The sequence below is a fragment of the Pongo pygmaeus genome, chromosome 3 (genome assembly GCF_028885625.2).
Source record: "Pongo pygmaeus isolate AG05252 chromosome 3, NHGRI_mPonPyg2-v2.0_pri, whole genome shotgun sequence".
Lineage (NCBI taxonomy): Eukaryota > Metazoa > Chordata > Mammalia > Primates > Hominidae > Pongo > Pongo pygmaeus.
In genome coordinates, this window is record NC_072376.2 from 114,836,440 (window position 1) to 114,860,025 (window position 23,586).

General features: G+C 40.9%; 1 protein-coding gene and 1 long non-coding RNA gene across 3 annotated transcripts in view; both read right to left on the reverse strand.

Moving 5' to 3' along the window:
• Positions 1-10,845: 10,845 nt before the first annotated feature.
• LOC134739448 (uncharacterized) lies at positions 10,846-17,257 on the reverse strand. The gene is made up of 2 exons (XR_010126085.1): positions 17,120-17,257; positions 10,846-11,407 (listed from the first exon to the last, which is right to left on the reverse strand). It is a non-coding gene; the product is annotated as an uncharacterized LOC134739448 (long non-coding RNA).
• A 2,069-nt stretch (positions 17,258-19,326) lies between these two features.
• The window catches only part of SLC39A8 (solute carrier family 39 member 8), an 83,477-nt gene continuing 79,217 nt past the window's right edge, over positions 19,327-23,586 (reverse strand). For both annotated transcript variants that reach the window (XM_063663930.1, XM_054485854.2), the window contains one exon: positions 19,327-20,858. In XM_063663930.1, coding sequence (XP_063520000.1) covers positions 20,709-20,858 — 150 coding nt within the window. In that variant the 3' untranslated portion in view covers positions 19,327-20,708. The remainder of the gene's footprint in view (positions 20,859-23,586) is intronic.

The following is a 23,586-nucleotide window of genomic DNA, read 5'->3' on the forward strand; positions in this document are numbered from 1 at the left end:
TTTAACCTCCTTGTTAAATTTGTTTCCTCTAGAATTAAGGTCATCAAGCTACAGATGGTCTTACAAATGGAACCCCAAATGAGTTCAACTAACAACTTCTACTGACAACCCCTGGACAAACCTGCTGGCACTTTCACTGGCCTAGAGAGCTCCCCTCTGGAGAACACTACAACTGCAGGACCCCTTCATCACCCCCAGGAAGTAGCTAGAGCTGTCATCAGCCAAACTGCCAACAGCACTTGGGGTGTCCTGTTTAGAGGGGGGATTGAGAGGTGACAATGTGCTAGCAGCCCTCGCTTGCTCTCAGCACCTCCTCGGCCTCAGCATCTGCTCTGGCCATGCTTGAGGAGCCCTTCAGCCCACTGCTGCACTATGGGAGCCCCTCTCTGGGCTGGCTGAGGCCAGAGCCAGCTCCCTCTGCTTGTGGGGAGGTGTGGAGGGAGAGGCATGGGCGGGAACTGGGGCTGCACGCGGTGCTCACAGGCCAGTGTGAGTTCCGGGTGGGCACGGGCTCAGTGGGCCCCATACTCAGAGTGGCCAGCCGGCACCGCCGGCCCCAGGCAGTGAGGGGCTTAGCACCCAAGCCAGCAGGTGCAGAGGGTGCGCGAGGTCCCCCAGCACTGCTGGCTCGCCCATGCCATGCTCGAATTCTTGCCAGGCCTCAGCTGCCTCCCTGCGGGGCAGAGCTCAGGACCTGCAGCTTGCCATGCCCGAGAAACCCCCCGGTAGGCTCCCACACAGCCCGGGCCTCCCCAACGGGTGCTACCCCCTGCTCCGCAGCACCAGGTCCCATCGACCGCCCAAGGGCTGAGGAGTGCAGGCACATGGTGCGAGACTGGAAGGAAGCTCTGCCCGCAACTCTGGCATGGGATCCACTAGGCGAAGCCAGCTGGGCTCCTGAGTTGAGTGGGGACTTGGAGAACTTTTATGTCTAGCTGGAGGATTTTATATGCACCAATCAGCACTCTGCGTCTAACTCAGGGATTGTAAATGCACCAATCAGCACCCTGTCAAAATGGACCAATCAGTTGTCTGTAAAATGGGCCAATCAGCAGGATGTGGGTGGGGTCAGAAAGGGAATAAAAGCAGGCCACCCGAGCCAGCAGTGGCAACCCACTCGGGTCCCCTTCCACACTGTGGAAGCTTTGTTCTTTTGCTCTTTGCAATAAATCTTGCTGCTGCTCAGTCTTTGGGTCCACACTGCCTTTATGAGCTGTAACACTCACTGCAAAGGTCTGCAGTTTCACTCCTGAGGCCAGTGAGACCATGAACCCACCAGAAGGAATGAACAACTCCAGACGCACTGCCTTTAAGAGCCATAACACTCACCACGAAGGTCTGCAGCTTCACTCCTGAAGTCAGCGAGACCATGAACCCATCAGAAGGAAGAAACTCTGGACACATCTGAACATCTGAAGGAACAAACTCTGGACACACCATCTTTAAGAATTGTAACACTCACAGCGAGGGTCCACGGCTTCATTCTTGAAGTCAGCAAAACCAAGAACTCACCAATTCTGGACACAGTGATGCAACCACAACATTGTCAGCAGGTTGCAAGAAGAATGGCGGCTGTTAAGGATCACAAGATTGAATGAAAGTGGTCACCATTTCCAAAATTGTATTCTAGGTGATGCTAATAAGAATACCCCAAATAGGACGGGGTATATGGCTATGTGGTTTGATGATATGGGGAGAAGCTGGGTCAAAAAGAATTGCAGAATTTTTGTCAATGCAGGACTTCTAGAGTCTTTCATATGCTAAAGTGAACCTCTGTGAGGAGACTATGATATGCAGCATTCCCTAAGCTTCTTTGAACACAATATTCTTTTTTCTTAAATATGTTAACATTTGTAGATTATTCATTGTTCATGTAACACAGTTTAAATGAATTACTCAATCTGTGGTGAAAATTATCAGAGTGCATTGCTGACAGAAGGGTTTGCCTTGGGTGTTCACACTTAACAGCTAGAATAGTGTCATAAACCAGCAAAACCAGGTTGTCTTGTTAGGCGAATTGCAATGTCATCCATAGCAGGGCTACTAAACTGAAGTTCACTTTACTAGCTGAGTTGGGAAGGTAGGATGAACAGTAGACAAATGTGTGTAGATATTTTTATTTCTGCTGTTACATGGAGGGAGACACCATCACATTCATCAGAGATTTAAAGAATTTCAGGGTCCAAACAAGCTTAAGAACCAACTGTTCCTTACACAGTAAAAAATAATCTTGCAAAGGTAATATTAACACTGAATTCCAGAACCTGCTTTTAATTTCAGACAAATCTCAGCTTCTCTGGAGCTTGGTTCCCTCATCTAAATTATGAAGACAATATTCTTTGTCTTATGTATCATGCAGAGTTAATATGAATATGAAATTATATGAGATAAACAGATGCTTAGCTCCAAGTGCTATGCAAATATTAGAATTATTATTGCTACAGTAACATTAAATCATATTTTCTCCAACAGATGCAATATAGAAAAGGAAAAACATCTGTGGCATTTAGAGATTAGTAATGTGTGCTTTAAAACCACAAACTACAAAGAAATTGGAAGTCATCAAAGAAAAAGAACTAAAATCAAAACAAATCTCTCTGTTGGACAAGCTCAAGATGACAAGTCATGTAATGAATCCATCTGAATCCAGGCAGGAATCCTACTGATCTTACATACCTGTGGTTAAACACCAACATTTTCAGTGAAAATGGCATTTCAGTGTATTAATAATATTCCTACTATACACACACACATACATTAAAAGGAAACAAATCTAGGATAGTGGTGGCACTGTAAAAATAGCATCAATTAATATTGTTTATAATTGTTAATAGCTCTATGGCCTTATAACCATAAAATATCAACCATTCACACTTCCTAAGTGCCTATATTCAGAGAATATAAGGGTTTTAAAAGTTGAGTGTTTACTACATATCAGGTGTTTCATCCATGATCACATTTAATTCAGTGAGACAGAAATTATTATCCTTGTGTTACACATGAGGAAACTGAGGTCGAGAGAGATGTGATCCAGTTCACACAGCAAGTAGTCATCAGAGGTAGAATTTAATGTCTGGTCTCTCTGATTCCAAAACACTTTTCCTTTCAACACATCTGCTGTTACTCCAATTTCAAATGAATAAATAAATAAACTGTAAAGAATTGTTTTCAGTGATATAAGATCCAATCTAAAAGTTTAAGTAACAGAAAATAAATTTACATTTAATAACTGAAAATAATTTTAAATAGGAAAGTATTTCTATGATCACCCCAGAAATGTATTTTTATAATTACATACATAGAAGAAATTTCAAAAAGAAAAGGTTTTTTTCTTTAGAGACAGAGTCTCCCTCTGTTACCCAGGCAGAGTGCAGTGGTGCTATCATAGCTCACTGCAGCCTAGAACCTGGACTCAGGTGATCCTCTCATCTCAGCCTCCTGAGTAGCTGAGACTACAGGTGAGCACCACCACACTCGGCCAATTTTTTTAAAAAATTTTTGTAGAGACAGGCCCTTGCTATGTTGCCCAGACTTCTTTGAACTCCTGGCCTCAAGTGATCCTCCCACCTCTGCCTCCCAAAGTGCTGGGATTACAGGCATGAGTCATCACACCCAGCCTGGAAAATTACTTTTAACAGAAGTAGTACTTACTTAGTAAGTGACAGTGTAAGTGGTAAATGAAATAAATAATATAATTTAAATAGAAGCAGCACTTAGTGGCTAATACTTATTGACAATAAGTTGGCACTAAAAAGCATGTGTTATATTTAATAAAATGTTCTCTGATCAATATTACCTATTTTTGTACTCATCTGGAAATAGCAAGTTCTGTAAGTCATAACTAGGCTGAGGAATGACCGAGTTTCTTTGCATACTTTTAAGAAACCTTTTTACTCTCACAAGTTTTGTAAGGATACTTCACAATCATTGATTTCAACTTTGATAACCACAGCATTCAAGGAAGATATTTCCCATTCTTTATTCATCAACAGAAGAACACCAGCTTCAAAAATACCTTTCTCTGAATATCAATCCATCACCATTTCTTTCTTTTTTTTTTTTTTTTTGAGACAGAGTCTCACTCCGTCTTCCCAGCTGGAGTGCAGTAGCGCTATCGCGGCTCATTGCAAGCTCACCTCCTGGGTTCACATCATTCTCCTGTCTCAGCCTCCTGAGTAACTGGGACTACAAGAGCCCACCACCACGCCTGGCTAATTTTTTTTTGTATTATTTGTAGAGACGGGGTTTCACCATGTTAGCCAGGATGGTCTCAATCTCCTGACCTTGTGATCCGCCAGCCTTGGCCTCCCAAACTGCTGGGATTACAGGCGTGAGCCACCGCACCCGGCCAATCCATCACCATTTCTTTTTTTTGAGATGGAGTCTTGCTCTGTAGCCCAGGCTGGAGTGCAGTGGCATGATCTCGGCTCACTACAAACTCCGCCTCCCAGGTTCACACCATCCTCCTGCCTCAGCCTCCCAAGTAGCTGGGACTACAGGCACCCACTACCGCACCCGGCTAATTTTTTTTTGTATTTTTTAGTAGAGATGGGGTATCACCGTGGTCTCGATCTCCTGACCTTGTGATCCACCCGCCTTGGCCTCTAAAAGTGCTGGAATTACAGGTGTGAGCCACCGCACCCGGCCATTCACCATTTCTTAAATGAATGAGTAAATAAGATGAGAACCCAGACCAGCATTCCTGGGTAAAAACGCCAAAGTTTTTTCAGGAGATCCCTCAAACCCATTATGTTCGGAATCGGTGGGTTCTTGGTCTCACTGACTTCAAGAACAAAACCGCGGACCCTCGCAGTGAGTGTTGCAGTTTTTAAAGGCGGCGTGTCCAGAGTTTGTTCCTTCTGATGTTTGGATGTGTTCGGAGTTTCTTCCTTCTGGTGGGTTCGTGGTCTTGCTGGCTTCAGGAGTGAGGCTGCAGACCTTCACAGTGAGTGTTACAGCTCATAAAGGCAGTGCAGACCCAAAGAGTGAGCAGCAGCAAGATTTATTGCAAAGAGCAAATAACAAAGCTACCACAGCATGGAAGGAGACAAGAGCGGGTTGCCACTGCTGGCTTGGAAAGCCTGCTTTTATTCCCTTATCTGGCCCCACCCACATCCTGCTGATTGGTCCATGTTACAGAGAGCAGATTGGTCCATTTTACAGAGAGCTGATTGGTCTGTTTTGACAGGGTGCTGATTGGTGCATTTACAATCCCTGAGCTAGACACAAAATTTCTCCATGTCCCCGCTAGATTAGCTAGATATAGAGTGCTGATTGGTGTATTTATAAACCCTGAGCTAGACACAGAGTGCTGATTGGTGCATTTACAAACCTTGAGCTAGACACAGAGTGCTGATTGGTGTATTCACAATACCTTAGCTAGACATAAAGGTTCTCCAAGTCCCCACCAGATCAGGTAGACACAGAGTGCTGATTGGTGCATTTACAAACCTTGAGCTAGACACAGGGTGCAGATTGGTGTGTTTACAAATCTTGAGCTAGATACAGAGTGCTGATTGGTGTATTTACAATCCCTTAGCTAGACACAAAGTTTCTCCAAGTCCTCACTAGACTCAGGAGCCCAGCTGGCTTCACCCAGTGGATCCTGCACCGGGGCACAGGTGGAGCTGCCTGCCAGTCCTGAGCCTTGTGCCCACACTCCTCAGCCCATGGGCAGTGATGGGACTGGTGCCCTAAAGCAGGGGGCGGCACTCATCCAGGAGGCTCCCGCAGCACAGGAGCCCACAGCTCCTAGTCCGGGAGGCTCAGGCATGGCGGGCTGCAGGTCCCCCTGCCCGGCAGGGAGGCAGCTAAGGCCTGACAAGAAATTGACCCCAGCGCCGGTGGGCCGGCACTGCTGGGGTACCTGGTGCACCCTCTGCAGCTGCTGGCCTGGGTGCTAAGCCTCTCACTGCCCAGGGCCAGTGGGGCTGGCTGGCCGCTCTGAGTGCAGGCCCGCCGTGCCCACGCCTACTGGGAACTCGCGCTGGCCCACGAGCACCGTGCAGCCCCGGTTCCGCCCGCGCCTCTGCCTCCACACCTCCCTGCAAGCTGAGGGAGCCGGCTCCGGCCTCAGCCAGCCCAGAAAGGGGCTCCCACAGTGCAGCGGCAGGCTGAAGGGCTCCTCAAGTGCGGCCAGAGTGGGCGCCAAGGCCGAGAAGGCACCCAGCGCGAGCCAGGGCTGCAAGGGCTGCCAGCACACTGTCACCTCTCACCATGACCTGCAACACAAATGGAAACAGAATACCAGTTAGGAGTTCTGCCTGGTGATCAGGGGCTGGAGAGTTCATGTGAGTATAAATAATTATTCTCTCCCCACAAATCCATTTCCTCTGTGGAAGTGTGAGTTACTTTAGCAGCTTAAAAGACACAGGGAAGCCACATGAAAATGAGAAAACCATAGGAATCTTTGTTTAAATTTATTTGTTTAATTGACAATAATTGCACATATTTGTGGGGTACATAGTGATGTTATACATACAATGTATGTATATGTGATGTGTATAATGTATAGGAAGCAGATTAAGGTTATTAGCATATCCATCATCTCAAATAGTTGTCATTTCTTTGTGTTGGGAACATTCATATCCTCCTTCTAGCTACTTGAAACTAAATAATATATTGTTGTTAGCTATAGCCATCCTACTGTTATGTCAACAAAAGAGAAATTCCTTTAATGTCCCAGCCCTGAGCCAGTGCAAGGACAACTCACATTAGCAGCTGGGATGTCCAGGAACAGGAAGTTTCAGAGGGCTAGGTTCAGACACAGTACCCACTTCAAAGCCTGGGAAATCAAAGATTTCCCAGGCCTGGTGGTCTGAGCAGCTCTCTTTTCTCTTGCAGAGGTGGCAAAACTCTACCTCTGTCCTCTTAGGGTCCTACCTGGGCCCAAGAATTAAATTGATGTAAGACAGGTTAACAGGAGAAAAGCATACAAATTTATTTAATACATGTTTTACAGGACATAAGAGCCCATATAGGGAAAAGAAGACCCAAGGATGCAGTGAGAGTCAATTGCTTCTATACTGGTTGCACAAAGGACAATAAGTTTTGAAAAGGCAGCTAAATTATGTGGGGAGGCTTAAAATATAAGAATTACTTAAACAAGGTCTATACAGAATTCTCTCAGTTTCAATTTCTCATCATTGATAGAGAGAATGGTATTCCTTCTGTGACAGGGAGGCCATCTCCCATGTGGGAATTTCATCTCCTGCTGTTAAGACACAGATTTAAGATCACAGTGACCTCCTCATATCTGATGTTTTTAAAATATCTGTAATTCAAAATAGTCAATATGCCAGAGCAGCACATTTTGATGGCATAATTCTTAACCTCTTCACTCTCTTCCTCTTGGAGAGTGCATGCAGCCTCCTAAGAGTATGAAGTTTATCTGTACCACAAGTAAAGTATAAAAATGGCTTCCTTTCCTCACTCCAAGAGACTCCAGGCCCAAAAGATAACTCCAGAAAGTGATGAACTACAGCATAGGCCAGAACCTGCTTCTTTTCCATCTACCCTGCAATAATCAACACTCTGTAAGGTACGGTCAAGGAAAGAATGCAAAGGATGAAAGAATTTACAGACAGGTCTGTCTGTTTGGGCTTTTCTCATAAAATGTGGCCATCAAAATGTCATAACGGGAGTCACAGCCGGGCTTGACTTCTAATGATGAGAAAAGTTAGATAATGCCCTTCTTTGTGTTTTTCACAAAAGCAGGGAGATCTCTTGGGAGAAAAAGGATTTATCCTTCTTTTTCTTCTTTAGATCTACAGAGAGACATCTGGGGACAGGGAGTGGCCGAGGGAGGAGCTGGACATCAGAATTTAGATTGCAAAAAGGAACACTGGGGAGGGCTGACTTGGTTAGTCTGCTTTAATTACTAGTAGTCAAAGAGCAACTCAAAATGGTTTGCACCATTAGGAAAAGTGATTATTACACATACCAAAAAAATCCCAAGGAAGAGGGACTCCAGGGAAGAGGCTTGTCAATTCAGTGGCTAAGGATGTCCTCATGGACCATCTTTCCACTTTCTGCTGTGCTTCTTCAGCACATCACCTTCATCCCCATGCTATTTCCTCTCAAGTTAGCTGTATTAGTCGGCTAGGACTGCAGTAATAAAGTGCCACAACTGGGTAGCTTAAATAACAAAAATGTATTGTCTCACAGTTGTGGAGGCTGGAAGTCCAAGATTCAGGTGTGCACAGAATTGGTTCCTTCTTAGGGCTGCGAGAGAGAATTCATTCCATACCTCTCTCCCAGATTCTGATAATTTGCTGGCAATTGTTGACATTGTAGATGCATCACCACGATCTCTGCCTTCATCTTTACATGGTGTAGCCAGTATTCAAATTTATCTTTTTAATAAGAATACCAGTCATACTAGATTAGGAACCCACTCTACTCCAGTATGAGCTCATCTTAATAAATTACATTTGCAATGACTATTTCCAAATAAGGTCACATTCTGAGATACTGGGGATTAGAACTCAAACATATCGTTTTTCGGGGGGGTGGGGGAGGGTGGCGGGGAACACAGTTAGAAACAAAACAGTAGCAAAATGGCTGCTCCAGGTGTCACACCTACAAACAAAGTCCCTAGAAAGAAGAGGCTGTATCTTCCTTACTCCTTTCGAGAAACTTCACAGCACACACAGCATCACGTCTCAATGGTAATAACTATGTCATATGCCAACCTCTGACCAATCACTGTTGAAGGTGCTGGTATTGCAGAGATGTGGAGGTGAAATACTCCAGATAATGCAATTACTACCTTGCCTAACAGACAAAGAGAACGAACATAGTAAAGTTTTAAGCATGTGAGTTACTATGTTTCCGTAATCTTTCAGGCCTCTAAGTTGTTAGCTTTTCTCCTTTTTCCTAATCACATCTATTAGCTTTTTTAGAATACATGTCCATTGAAGAAAATTGGAAAGCATTAAAAATAATATATTTTGAATAATTCAAAAATCCCACCAAGACTTCTTCTAATTTATCTTCTAATTTACCGGTAAGTACGTGTTTACTGAAAAAAATTGAGTCAATATTAACATTTTACAAAGAACCAATTTAAAATGATTCATAATCCCATAGAGATATCCCCTACTAATGTACTAGAAAATATTTTACTTTTTTTTCACTTAGCACAATTAATACATCAAAAGTGAAGGTTGTTCCTCAGTGACAACTATGAGAGGGTAACTAACATTTGATGCCACTGAAAAGTTTTGGAGCCAAAAGGGGCCTCAATCTATAACCTAAACAACCTTGAGTTCAGAACAGATAATGGTGTTGAAATAATATTCTATGTATAGAACCATATGATTTTTAAGAGCAGGAGCAGGATAACTGAGGGAATAACTTATATACCTTGACAAGCCCTGCAAAATCAGACTTCATAGATAACTCCAAGGAAGATGTTTAATGTAGGATATGAATGTAGGCCACACTTCATACAACATGTGTTCACAGAAAAATGCAGTTTCTTAGCAACCATCACCTGGTTGTCAAGTTATTATTTGATTTTTATAGACATCTGGCTTTTTAAGGCACATGACTCACTGATATTTAAGCATAATGTCTGGGTTAGTGTTGAAATAATTGTATTTCACTTTCTTCCAAATAATACTTAAAAATTAATTGTTCAAACTTTGCCTCTTTTTGAAATTATGATAAACCATTGTAGGGAACTATGGTAGAGAATAAGGAAAAAAATTCTGAGCTTGTTCTGTGAATGAATGAATGAATGAATTCATTTGTTCAATAAAACACATATTCAATGTCTACTGATGCTAGGCCTGGAGATATAAAGATAGATCAGAGCTCATCTCTGCTCTCAAGGGTATCATGGCATGTGGAAAACCAATGATATCACAAATGAGAGTGTTATGTTAGAGAACATGGACAGTCAGCTCAATAGTAATTGTGCACAAATGGGAGAATCCTCCTTAGGTTGGAGGAGGAGTCAGTGAAAAATACTTCACAGAGGAGGAAACATTTGATTATTTGACCTGGGTTTAATGAATAACGTCAAATTCATTTCTGATCAGACCTCTTCTCTCCTCCCATGACTGGAACCAAGAGCCTTTTCCTGTGATTTAACTTGAGCTGGAACTCTTTTGCAATTATTGATACCAAAAGAGAACTGTAGAGTGTAAATATGTGTTGGGGGTAAGGTGTTCCAGATAGTTGTGATTAATAACATTACCACACGGAGAAAAGAAATGCAAACAATCAAATTAATACTAACTGAAGAAAGGCAGGCTATTCAGTGGTATGCACACTATAGCCACACTTTTTGTTATATATGTATGTATGTATGTAATTTTATTGCAAGAAACAGAAACCCAAATCAAATTAGCTAAAGCCAAAAAGGACTTACTGAGATACTAGAATAACTTGGGTAACTTACAAAATTGAAGGAACTAAAGAAAAATAACTGAAAAGTACTAAAGTTGTCAGGAACTAGAACCAAGGACAACACAACTCTCTCCAATCAGTCCCCATAGCTTCTACTCTTTTCTCAGCATCCGTCTCATTTTCCCAGGTTTTTCCTTGTGCCAGGAACATGACCACCAGCAGCTCTGGGGTCAAATACAAGAGGCAAGAGCTTTGGCTCTCCACATCCTTAGAAGTTCCTGTGTAAAGATTACAATTGACCCAGACTGGGTGACTTGCCCAGCTTGTGGCAAACGGGTGAGGTTAAGTGCATTGGTTGACAATCTCCAGTAGGGGTTGGGAGAAACCAGTTTCTAAAAGAAAGAGTGAAGCTTTTACATGGACAAGTACAGAAGTCAAGGTGTGCAGAAGTCAAGGTGTGCAGAAACAATCAACAGAAGTGCATTACTCCAAACATATCCAGCAATGATTTTAATACCACTTTCACCAGTTTTGTCACCACAAAGTGACAGGACAACCCAGTTCCTAACTTATACAATGTCATCCTTATGACTACTCTAAAATGCTTTGAACTTTTTCATCTTAAAACACCAAAGGATCGCTATGACAGTGCAGGTGCTTTTTCTCACATGCATCCTTCTACAAAATGCTTAGACATGAATTCTGAGGCTTACTTTTCACAGATTAAAAGATTTTTTCATAGAAACACAAAAGATACAAAAAGTAGAAAGATCCATATGAAGCACCTTCCTCCACAGTTTCTAAGCTTCTAAAATCAATGTTTCCCACTTCATTAACAAGCTCGTACATAATTATTAGAGTAACACCATTAAGGTTAGCACATACAATGACTCCCAAAGAAAAAACATTGTCTATTTATAAGTGTCGCTGTGAATGGGTGGAACGTCTCAGCAATACGGTCACAAGCAGCAGTCCCGGTGTTCTCACTCAGATATTCCACGCAGCACTTCATAGTATGCTTTAAGTGAGGGAATGTGACCTGTAGATACATCTACATGAGAAGGATTCCCATAAGGCATAAACTGTTCAATAAACAATCATAAAAATATATTCATTCTTCCCCATCTAGAAATCTATGTCTTTATTTAAAAATACGTGATTATTCATGCTTAAGGACGTGTTGTTGGACAGTTGGTTACAGTCTTTTATCTAGTCAAAAGATTCTTATCTGCCAGAAATGTGATAAGTCCACTTATAACTAGTCTCTCAAAACATCCTAGATATTTTTCTCTGTATGCATAGTTAATCATACAAATTAATCTAACCTAATTCCATCTTGTTACCCTAAAATGTTTAATGATAATGGCTTATCATCTTTCATCCCCATAAATTTTCTCCTTGCTTTCAGTGAGTAGCAACTTCATTCCCATATACGCATTTGTTGTGTATTCCTTCTCCTGCCAAATTCACACAGTCACCTCCTCTTCCAGGATAAGACGTTTACTGCTGATCAATCATAGCCACAAGGGAAACAAACAACTGCCATGCTCAAATGAGGATAAGGTGACGCAGGTCCATTAATTTACAAAGGGACTAATTACAAACATGCAAGTGGGGTGCAGGGAAACCACAAGTGATGCTACATGAACGCAGGGCTGAAGACAGTAGAGCTGTTACTACCCCTAGGCCAAAGGGACAAAGAGATAGTGGGCACCAAAACCAAAGGAGGGGAATCCACAGGCAGGTGCTGGCCCAGCAACAGTTTTTTTAGATGAACTAGGTATGGAAATTGAGAATAAGCATTTATAAACTCCAACAGCAATTCCAAAGAATAATTGTGTCTAATAAAAAATGAGGTTTATCTAATAATAAAAATGGGGTTGGGTTTTCTATGTTTTTTTTTTTTTCCAAGATGGAGTCTTGCTCTGTCACCCATGCTAGAGTGCAGTGGCATTATCTCGGCTCACTGCAACCTCTGCCTCCCGGGTTCAATTCTCCTGCCTCAGCCTCCTGAATAGCTGGGATTACAGGTGTCCACCACCATCCCTGGATAATTTATTTATTTATTTTTAATTGTATTTCATTTTTCTAGTAATTTCTTTGAATTCTATTTACAGAAGTGCCAACTATGGATAAATTGGAAATAAGGAAAACAAGCTGGGCCTTAGCCACAGATACTATAAGAAGCTTTTCTCTAGAGAAGGCCTTCTTGAACAAAACAGGCAGCCCAAGGATACCCAGTAGGAGGATAGTCAAGGAAATTGATACTCTATCCTTCCTCTCTTCACTTCCTCCAATCTCTTGTTGAAGTTCTCCATTTGGCTATACCCACTGAGGTCCATGTGGGTCAGTCTCTGGAGGCAAAAAGCAGGATACAGAAGGGTGGAGAGTGGATCCCCATCCTGTACAGTTGAAAAGTCTATGTCCCCAACATTGCAAATGCACAAAGTCCCATCACCACAGAGTGATGTCATTTAGTCACAGAGTAATGTCTCCCTGTGCCACTTACCAACTTACTAACACTGAACTCCACATTCATTCTAAATACATGCTCTGTCATAATGAACAGAATTCCTTTAGCACCCATCCTTTACAGTGAGCATGATATTGAGCCGTCTCAGTAGAGGGTGCTGGAGGGATACTGCAAGAGGAAAGGGCTCTCCTTCTGTTTGCAGCTGCTGTAAGAGGTCAGCAGTGTGGGTGGGAGGGCTTTTCTCGTGCTCTTCCCTGGCTGCATCCCTGAGCATGTGGTTCCTTTGCAACTTCTCAGCTGCAGCCTGGCCTAGCATTAAAAATAGAACCTATTACACAGGTTTGTCGTAAGTACTTTTTTTTTTTTTTTTTTTGAGACGGAGTCTTGCTTTGTCACCCAGGCTGGAGTGCAGTGGCGTGATCTCGGCTCACTGCAAGCTCTGCCTCCCTGATTAACACCATTCTCCTGCCTCAGCCTCCTGAGTAGCTGGGACTACAGGCGTGTAAGTACTAATTTTTAAAGGGCAGATATAATCAGTATATTAACATGCAGTTCTCACAGGGATAACTAAACAACTTTAATTTTATTCCTCACTGTCTGCTTGGGAGTGAAGGACTGGCTAGCCTTTCTCCTACCCCTAGATGAAACTTGGGGTGGCACAATGGCTGTTCTCACACAGGACTTTGGAAGGAATATAAAATCCTACAATTACTTCAAGACACAAACATAGTCTCAAGTCAGTTATTGAAAGTGTCCAATCCAATGCATCAATCAGTAATTCAATTTGTATTCAAAGGTAAGACTTCTGGTACCATTCCTTCTGAAACTATTCCAATCAATAGAAAAAGAGGGAATCCTCCCTAACTCATTTTATGAGGCCAGCATCATCCTGATACCAAAGCCAGGCAGAGTCACAACCAAAAAAGAGAATCTTAGACCAATATCCTTGATGAACATTGATGCAGAAATCCTCAATAAAATACTGGCAAACCGAATCCAGCAGCATATCAAAAAGCTTATCCACCATGATCAAGTGGGCTTCATCCCTGGGATGCAAGGCTGGTTCAACATATGCAAATCAATAAATGTAATCCAGCATATAAACAGAACCAAAGACAAAAACCACATGATTATCTCAATAGATGCAGAAAAGGCCTTTGACAAAATTCAACAACCCTTCATGCTAAAAACTCTCAATAAATTAGGTATTGATGGGATGTATCTCAAAATAATAAGAGCTATCTATGACAAACCCACAGCCAATATCATACTGAATGGGCAAAAACTGGAAGCATTCCCTTTGAAAACTGGCACAAGACAGGGATGCCCTCTCTCACCACTCCTGTTCAACATAGTGTTGGAAGCTCTGGCCAGGGCAACTAGGCAGAAGGAAATAAAGGGTATTCAATTAGGAAAAGAGGAAGTCAAATTGTCCCTGTTTGCAGATGACATGATTGTATATCTAGAAAACCCCATTGTCTCAGCCCAAAATCTCCTTAAGCTGATAAGCAACTTCAGCAAAGTCTCAGGATACAAAATCAATGTACAAAAATCACAAGCATTCTTATACATCAATAACAGACAAACAGAGAGCCAAATCATGAGTGAACTCCCATTCACAATTGCTTCAAAGAGAATAAAATACCTAGGAATCCAACTTACAAGGGACGTGAAGGACCTCTTCAAGGAGAACTACAAACCACTGCTCAATGAAATAAAAGAGGATACAAACAAATGGAAGAACATTCCATGCTCATGGGTAGGAAGAATCAATATCATGAAAATGGCCATACTGCCCAAGGTAATTTATAGATTCAGTGCCATCCCCATCAAGCTACCAATGACTTCACACAATTGGAAAAAACTACTTTAAAGTTCATATGGAACCAAAAAAGAGCCCGCATCACCAAGTCAATCCTAAGCCAAAAGAACAAGGCTGGAAGCATCACGCTACCTGACTTCAAACTCTACTACAAGGCCACAGTAACCAAAACAGCATGATACTGGTACCAAAACAGAGATATAGATCAATGGAACAGAACGGAGCCCTCAGAAATAACGCCACATATCTACAACTATCTGATCTTTGACAAACCTGACAAAAACAAGCAATGGGGAAAGGATTCCCTATTTAATAAATGGTGCTGGGAAAACTGGCTAGCCATATGTAGAAAGCTGAAACTGGATCCCTTCCTTACACCTTATACAAAAATTAATTCAAGATGGATTAAAGACTTAAACATTAGACCTAAAACCATAAAAACCCTAGAAGAAAACCTAGGCATTACCTTTCAGGACATAGGCATAGGCAAGGACTTCATGTCTAAAACACCAACAGCAATGGCAACAAAAGCCAAAATTGACAAATGGGACCTAATTAAACTAAAGAGCTTCTGCACAGCAAAAGAAACTACCATCAGAGTGAACAGGCAACCTACAGAATGGGAGAAAATTTTCACAACCTACTCATCTGACAAAGGGCTAATATCCAGAATCTACAATGAACTCCAACAAATTTACAAGAAAAAAACAAACAACCCCATCAAAAAGTGGGTGAAGGACATGAACAGACCCTTCTCAAAAGAAGATATTTATGCAGCCAAAAAACACATGAAAAAATGCTCACCATCACTGGCCATCAGAGAAATGCAAATCAAAACCACAATGAGATACCATCTCACACCAGTTAGAATGGCAATCATGAAAAAGTCAGGAAACAACAGGTGCTGGAGAGGATGTGGAGAAATAGGAACACTTTTACACTGTTGGTGGGACTGTAAACTAGTTCAACCCTTGTGGAAGTCAGTGTGGCGATTCCTCAGGGATCTAGAACTAGAAATACCATTTAACCCAGCCATCCCATTACTGGGTATATACCCAAAGGACTATAAATCATGCTGCTATAAAGACACATGCACACATATGTTTATTGAGGCACTATTCACAATAGCAAAGACTTGAAACCAACCCAAATGTCCAACAATGAAAGACTGGATTAAGAAAATGTGGCACATATACACCATGGAATACTATGCAGCCATAAAAAATGATGAGTTCATGTCCTTTGTAGGGACATGGATGAAATTGGAAATCATCATTCTCAGTAAACTATCACAAGGACAAAAACCAAACACCACATGTTCTCACTCATAGGTGGGAATTGAACAATGAGAACACATGGACACAGGAAGGGGAACATCACACTCTGGGGACTGTTGTGGGGTGGGGGGAGGGGGGAGGGATAGCCTTAGGAGATATACCTAATGCTAAATGACGAGTTAATGGGTGCAGCACACCAGCATGGCACATGTATACATATGTAACTAACCTGCAAATTGTGCACATGTACCCTAAAACTTAAAGTATAATAATAATAAAATTTTTTAAAAAAAGACTTCCGAGAAGGAATCCTTCTCTTTTATTTCCTTACTCCCCATTGTTCACTAATTGGCTTTTGGCCATTCCAGGGTTAAGCACTCAGATGAAGGAAAGAAAAGGGGTTTAAAAAGTTCATACTTGACAGATACTGTCAAAATGTTGCTTAATGCTGTCTGTCTGACAGATGCTTAAGACTAACCTTTCTTTTATAGACACTTTTGGGATTCTTCAGAGGGGTTCCTGCCAAGTGATGTATTCTAGTTCTCCAATTGCCCGACATGACTTCGTCCTTGGGTTTCCAGAAGTTCACTCAGTACTGACCTTCTTCTATTTTCAAGATAGTAGCCCTCTTACACAAGATTTTAAATTGTTCCAAACCAGATCTTACACACCACTCGGCTCACACTAGACCAAGGGAATATTCATCTACCTTTTGTCCCAGCAAACTCTAGGACTGAAGGTCAACCTGAGGTAGCAACAATTCTCCTCACTTCACCTGCAAAGGCACTTGCCAGACCTCCTCTGAGCCTCTCTACAGACACCATCCTCAGTGTCTGTGAGGTCTGCTAATGGAGCTTGCCACAAAATACAGACTGAAACAAGTTTTATAAACTTCCTCAGCTTTTTGAGAGAGGGAAGAATTTCCCATTTGAATTCTTCCAAGATTTCCCCCTGTACTCATAACTTTTCATCTTTATTTTTCTTTCCTATGACCCCTAAGCAAACATCCTGTTGGTGACCATAAGCTTGGCAACAAATTATCCACGTGTTGCCTCACTGGGGTTTTACTACCAGTTGGTCTATACTGTTGTGGGGATAACATGCACAGTCACTGCAGAAGGAATTAAGCCATTGTATAAACTTTAAAACATGCAAGCTCTACCCATTAAAATTGTTCCTTGGTATTCTTACCGTATATATCCAAAGTTAGTGAAGTTCAGATTTGATATCACCAGTAGCCCACTTAATTATCTACAAGAATCAGATAACAAACTGGTATTATGGGGGAGAGATATGAATAGAAAATCAGTGATGTGTTCAAACTGTAAATCTAACCCCGCCATGGCTTATTTCTATACCAGTTGCTTGGCATGGCCAACCCGAGAGTTGACGATTTTAATAGTCCCTGAATAGTATGATGATGATCTCTCATTACTTAGTAGGGCCCTACCTAGTAGACTGTTTCTGCTTTACCACATCTGGATATCAGATCCAACTTTTCTTGCACTGACTAGCTATAATAACCCATATGGGGCAGGGGGAGAAATAAGTGGTTTTTTAAATTTACTTTTGCCAGTATGTGTTAATAGTACTTAGTTTCATAGTTCTGGATATGGCTCCAGTAATCAGAAGAGCTTCAAATAGAAAGATCAAAGTCCATAGAAAAGAGTTTTGTTTCTGTTTCCTTAGAATTTAGATCATCCTGTGAAAAACATAGGATTTCTTCAAGGTAAATAAATAGTACTCACAAGAGGCTAAGGCAGAGAAACTATAAAGACAAGTAGTTCAAGTGTGTAAAGAAAAATACTGGTTATTAGGAAAGACTGCTCAGATGGGCCAGTATAATTAAAATAGTTAAAGTGACAAGGGATTGATCTGAAGTCATGAGAATCCCTACAAAAAGCAGTCCCCTAAACTGGCTGCATAAGAACCATCTGGAGTAATAAGCTTCCGAATTAAACTGATACAAGCCTGTCTGTACCTGAGACAGCCGATATCCAGTCTGGGCTTCTTTTCAGTAAGAGAATTCTGATTTTATTGCTGGTAATGTATCCAGCTAAAAGCAATGTTTCTCAGCTTCTCCTGAAGATTGGTACGGCCATGTGACTAATTCTGGTCATTGAATACAAGTGGAGATTATTGGCTATTACTTCTGAAAAGGCTCCTTAAAGAGGGAGAAAGAGCTGGCTGTGAACTTTTTGCCTTTCTACCCATTCCTCCTTCTGTCTATGTAGAATTTAGACCTTAAGGCTGAATCTGTAGCAACCATCTTAGAGCCTGAAGCAATCTTGAAGGTGGGAGTCACAAGTTAAAGATGGCAGAGCTAACAGATCAAAGGAGTCTGGGTTCCCAGCCACCATGGGACTGTCATGCCAACCCTGCACTGCTCCTTCCACACCTGTTTTATAAGAAGGAAAGTAAACCTAACATAGATAATCCCCTGTTATCATACACCATCAAATCCTAAACACAGTGCTACTGGCATTTTCTTAGCCTTACCAGATTGCAACAGATGATTTTCATTTTCAGGCAAGTATAACTACCTCCACAATGCTACCCGGCTGTTGGTGATTACAGCATACCATTTGGGGAAATGCATGTCTTAGAATTAATGAAACAGGTATTTTGAGTCTTCAGTTTATCCAGCTGCCTTAGCTTGCCTGAAATCTTACTAGTAAACTCACTGATTCTGGGACCATCCAGAAGCTGGAAATTCCCAGTGTGGAAGAGAAATGGCCATGAGAGAATGCCTTGTGCATACCTGGCACAGAAAAGAAGCTAAGGAAAAGCAATCAAACACAGACATTGCCACCCACAGTTGTATGGAAGGCAAAGTATCAGTGAGAAAGAAGCTGTAGTAACATCAGTGTTGCAAAATCTATTTATTATAGGGTTAACCTCTCGCACTGTAATGAACCTTAAATGAGCACAGAAGTCTGGTCTCCAAAGTGAGACCTAAAGGAAGATGATGCCAACCACAGCATGGAGGACAGACTGGAAGTTAATGTTCCCCTGGCACAGGCCATCAGTAATCAGCTGTTGATACGCCTATGTTAACTGTCTGGTAAACTCGTGGTGCTGTTTTGGCTCAACTAGTTCACTTTTTATTTAAGCACCTCATTAAAGAAACCCTTGTAGATGTGGTAAAGCAGAAACAGTCTACTAGGTAGGGCCCTACTAAGTAACGAGAGATCATCATCATACTATTCAGGGACTATTAAAATCGTCAACTCTCGGGTTGGCCATGCTAAGCAACTGGTATAGAAATAAGCCATGGCGGGGTTAGATTTACAGTTTGAGCACATCACTGATTTCCTATTTATATCTCTCCCCCATAATACCAGATACATGGTAGTCACTCAACAGGACACATATTAAATAACAAATGACACAATACATGGTTTCAAAAGGGTGTTTACTATTTGGTCAAACAATATTTTTTAATTGTCAGTCATAAAGTGAAATACATACTAAAATATATATTAAATATTCACCAAATCTGCATTGCCGCTACATGAAAACATTTTTTGGTCTGTTGGAAAATGTAATTCCTGAGATCATTGTTGGGCTTTGTCAATCATTTTCCTTACCATCAAATCATCTTTCCTTAAGTGACTTGGGAGTGTGAATCTAGGATGTTCAATTTTAGACCAATTTTCTCTATCTTCTAAATGAGTAAACAGGCTCTATCTTTTATAAAAGGTAGAAAAATAACCATGGTGTGCTAATTTTTTCAAGGTATACCATACGGAAAAGTGTAGGCTGAACACAAAAGAAGTCTTTTCTGAACGGCTCTTGATCACACATATGTAACATATGTTTTCCAGTTAATCAGTCCTTGATGTACAGCAGTCCAGCTGTTGTTTTGCATTTCTTAAAATATTCTCTGCTAAATAATTATGTTCGTCTTTAAAAGTAAATTGCATAAAATTATATCCAATTTCTTTCTCTAAACCAACATATTCTTCACCTTCACAAAGCAAACACATGGTGCACTGAAACTGAGGTGTTACCAGCTTTACATACTGTTCTGCCATTTGTAAGGGGCGCAACCACAACATAACTCAGAAAAAAAGCTATCCAGCTTTTCGTGGAATCTGGTGAAGTTTACACTTAGCGATAAGCCTCTAAGCCTGAACTTAGCAGGGCTAGCAAAACTTTATTAATTTCCTAACTCCTATTATTTTCGAATGGTTTTCAAAATAATACTGCAAGTTCCTGATTGAAATACAAACCAAAACAAAAAGCTGTGAGAAATCTTTTTTTCCTTTGGCTACTTAAAGACTTGGAATCATTTATATTAGTGTTGCATACATTTTATCTTCTACATTTTGATGTACTTGCTCTTGAAAGCACTAGAACAAATTAATTGAAATAAAACCTCTCTGAAACCACTTGAATCTTTGATCCTACCATAGAGTTTTAAAGGCTTTCAGGATATAACTTGTATTTTCCCCTGAGTCTGAGTGTCTACATGATTACAGAATGCATGTCTCTTGCTTCATGGTGATATCCAATATGCAAGAAATACTGAAAAATAGGTATTTCCCAAAGTCTCCTATATACCACGCATCTCAGACTGACACTGAAAACCTTTTGAAGCATTTTTAACAACAAATAATGGACTATTTCACAGACCGATGCCAATAATTAGTTTTCTTGACCTACAGTTGAAAGCAAAATTATCTTTTTAACTAAATAGGATCAGCTTCAAAATCCCTTTTGGAGATGTTTTTATCTATTAAATGCCTTTATTAACAACACCATCTTCCATTTTCTATTACTCCAATTCGATTTCTCCTGCATACAAGGTAATGAGTAGAATGGCTGTGAATCCAGTTAACATTCCAGCATTCTGAATCATGAAGAAGGTGAAATCCGTTTTTCTTCCGGTTACCTTTTCTCTCAGCATATCATTCATCTCTGGAAACTAGAAGACAGATATATTGTTAGATAACTGTTGCCATCTTGTGGCAAACCACAAAACAGTCACTTAGAGGCATACCTTGGAGATAGTGTGGGTTTGGTTCCAGACCAGTGTGATAAAGCAAACATCTCAATAAAGCAAGTTACATGAATTCTCAGGTTTCCCAGTACATATAATAGATATATTTGCATTATACTGTAGACTATTAAGTGTGCAATAGCATAATATCTAAAAAGGCAATGTATATACCATAATTTAAAAAAATACTTTATTGCTAAAAAATGCTACCAATCATTCGAGCTTTCGGTGAGTTGTAATCTTTTTGCTGGTGAAGCCTTGACTCCATCTTGATGGCTGCTGACTGATTAGAGTAGTGGTTGCTAAAGATGGGAGTGGCTGTGGAAATTTCTTAAAATAAGACAACAATGACATTTGCAACATCAATTTATTTCTTTCATGAAAGATTTCTCTGTAGTGTGCAATGCTGTTTGACAGCATTTTACCCACAGTAGAACTTACTTCCAAATTGGAGGCAATCCTCTCAAACTCTGTCCCTGCTTTATGAACTATGTTTATAGAATATTCTAAATCCTTTGTTGTCATTTCAGCAATGTTCACCAGGAATAGATTCTGTCTCAAGAAATCACTGTTTGTTCCTCCGTAAGAAGCAACCCCTCATTCATTCTAGTTTAATCATGAGATTGCAGCAATTCAGTCCCATCTTCAGTCTCCACTTCTCATTCTAGTTATCTTGCCATTTCCACTACCTCTGCTGTTACTTCCTTCCCTGAAGTCTTGAACACCTCAAAGTCATCCATGAGGGTTGAAATCAGCTTCTTTCCAACTTCTATTAATGTGGATATTTTGACTCCTTCCATAAATCACAATGTTCTTCATATCATCTAGAATGATGAGTCCTTTCTAGAAAGTTTTCAACTTACTTTGCCCAGATTCATCAGAGGAATCACTATCTACAGCAACTATAGACTTACAAATTATTCTTAAATAATATGATTTGTAAGTCAAAACTACTCCATGGACTGATCCATGGACTGCGGAATAGATGTTGTGTTAGCAAGCACAAAAACTTTCATCTCCTTGTACATCTCCATAAGAGCTCTTAGGTGACTTGATGCACTGACAATGAGCAGTAATGTTTGAAAGGAATTTCTTTTATTTTTCTGAGCAGTGGGTCCTAACAATGGATTTAAAATACTCACTAAACCATGCTGTAAACAGATGTGTTATCATCCAGGCTGTGTTGTTCTATTTCTAGAGCACAGAGTGGATTCAACATAATTCCTAAGGGCCCTAGGATTTGGGGAATGGTAAATGATCATTGACCTCAACTTAAAGTTACCAGCTGCATTAGTCCCTAGTAAGACAGTCAGCCTGTCCTTTGAAGATTTGAAACCAGGCATTGACTTCTTCTCTCTGGTATGGAAAGTCCTGGATGGCATGTTCTTCTAACAGAAGGCTGTTTCAGCTACACTGAAAATCTATTAGTTTACTGTAGTCACCTTCATCAGTGATCTTAGTTAGATCTTCTGGATAACTTTCTGCGGCTTCCCATCAGCACTTGCTGCTTCACCTGACACTTTTATGTCATAGAGATGGCTTCTTTCCTTAAACCTAATGAATACACCTCTGCTAATGTCCAGTTTTTCTTCTGCAGCTTCTTTACTTCTGTAAGCCATCATAGAATTGAAGAGAGTTATTCCTTGCTCTGAAATAGGCTGTTGCTTAACGGAATGTTGTAGCTGGTTTGATCTTTCTATCCATACCATGTAAATTTTATTCATGTCAGCAATAAGGCTGTTTTTCTTTCTTATTATTTGTGTGTTCATTGGAGTAGCACTTTTAATTTCCTTCATCAGTCCTTTCTTTGCAGTCACAACTGGGCTATCTGGCAAACAAAGTCTAGCTTTTGGCCTACCTTGGGTTTCAACATGCCCTCCTCACTAAGCTTAATCATTTCAGGCCTTTGATTTAATATAATAGATGTGCAGCTCTTCCTTTCACTTGAACACTTACAGGCCACTGTAGGATTATTAATTGGTATAATTTCAACATTGTTGGGTGTCAGGGAATAGGGAGGCCCAAGGAGAGGGAGATGGAAGAATGGCTGATCAGAGGAGCAGGCAGAACACACACAACATTTGTCAATTAAGTTCACCATTTTATATGAATGTGGTTCATGGCACTCCAAAACATAATAGTAACATCATAGATCACTGATCACAAATCACTATAACAGATATTATAATAATAATGAAAAGGTTTGAAATAGTTCAAAAATTAACAAAATGTGACAGAGACAGGAAATAAGCACATGCTGTTCGAAAAATGGCACTGACAGACTTGCTTGAGGCAGGGTTGCCAAAAACTTTCAATGTGCAAAAAACCTAGCATTTACAAAGTACATCAAAGCAATGTGCAATAAAACAAGGTGCTCCTGTAATAGAATGCTGGGAGGGGTGGTGGGTGGTATGATCATTTACTTTGGATGTTTAAAGGTTTTAGTACTGATAGCTTAATAGGAATATCTAGTTCTGTCAGGCATCAACAAGAGTAAAAGTACTGAAGTAGTATTTTTCTCCAACTGAATCAATCAGTGGGATGGAATTTACCTCATTTTATGTTCTCTTTCTCCTTTTCCATTACCTGCTCTCTATGCTTCACCCACCCCATTCTTTCATGACCTCAAGTCTACCCAGCAAAATCTTCACAC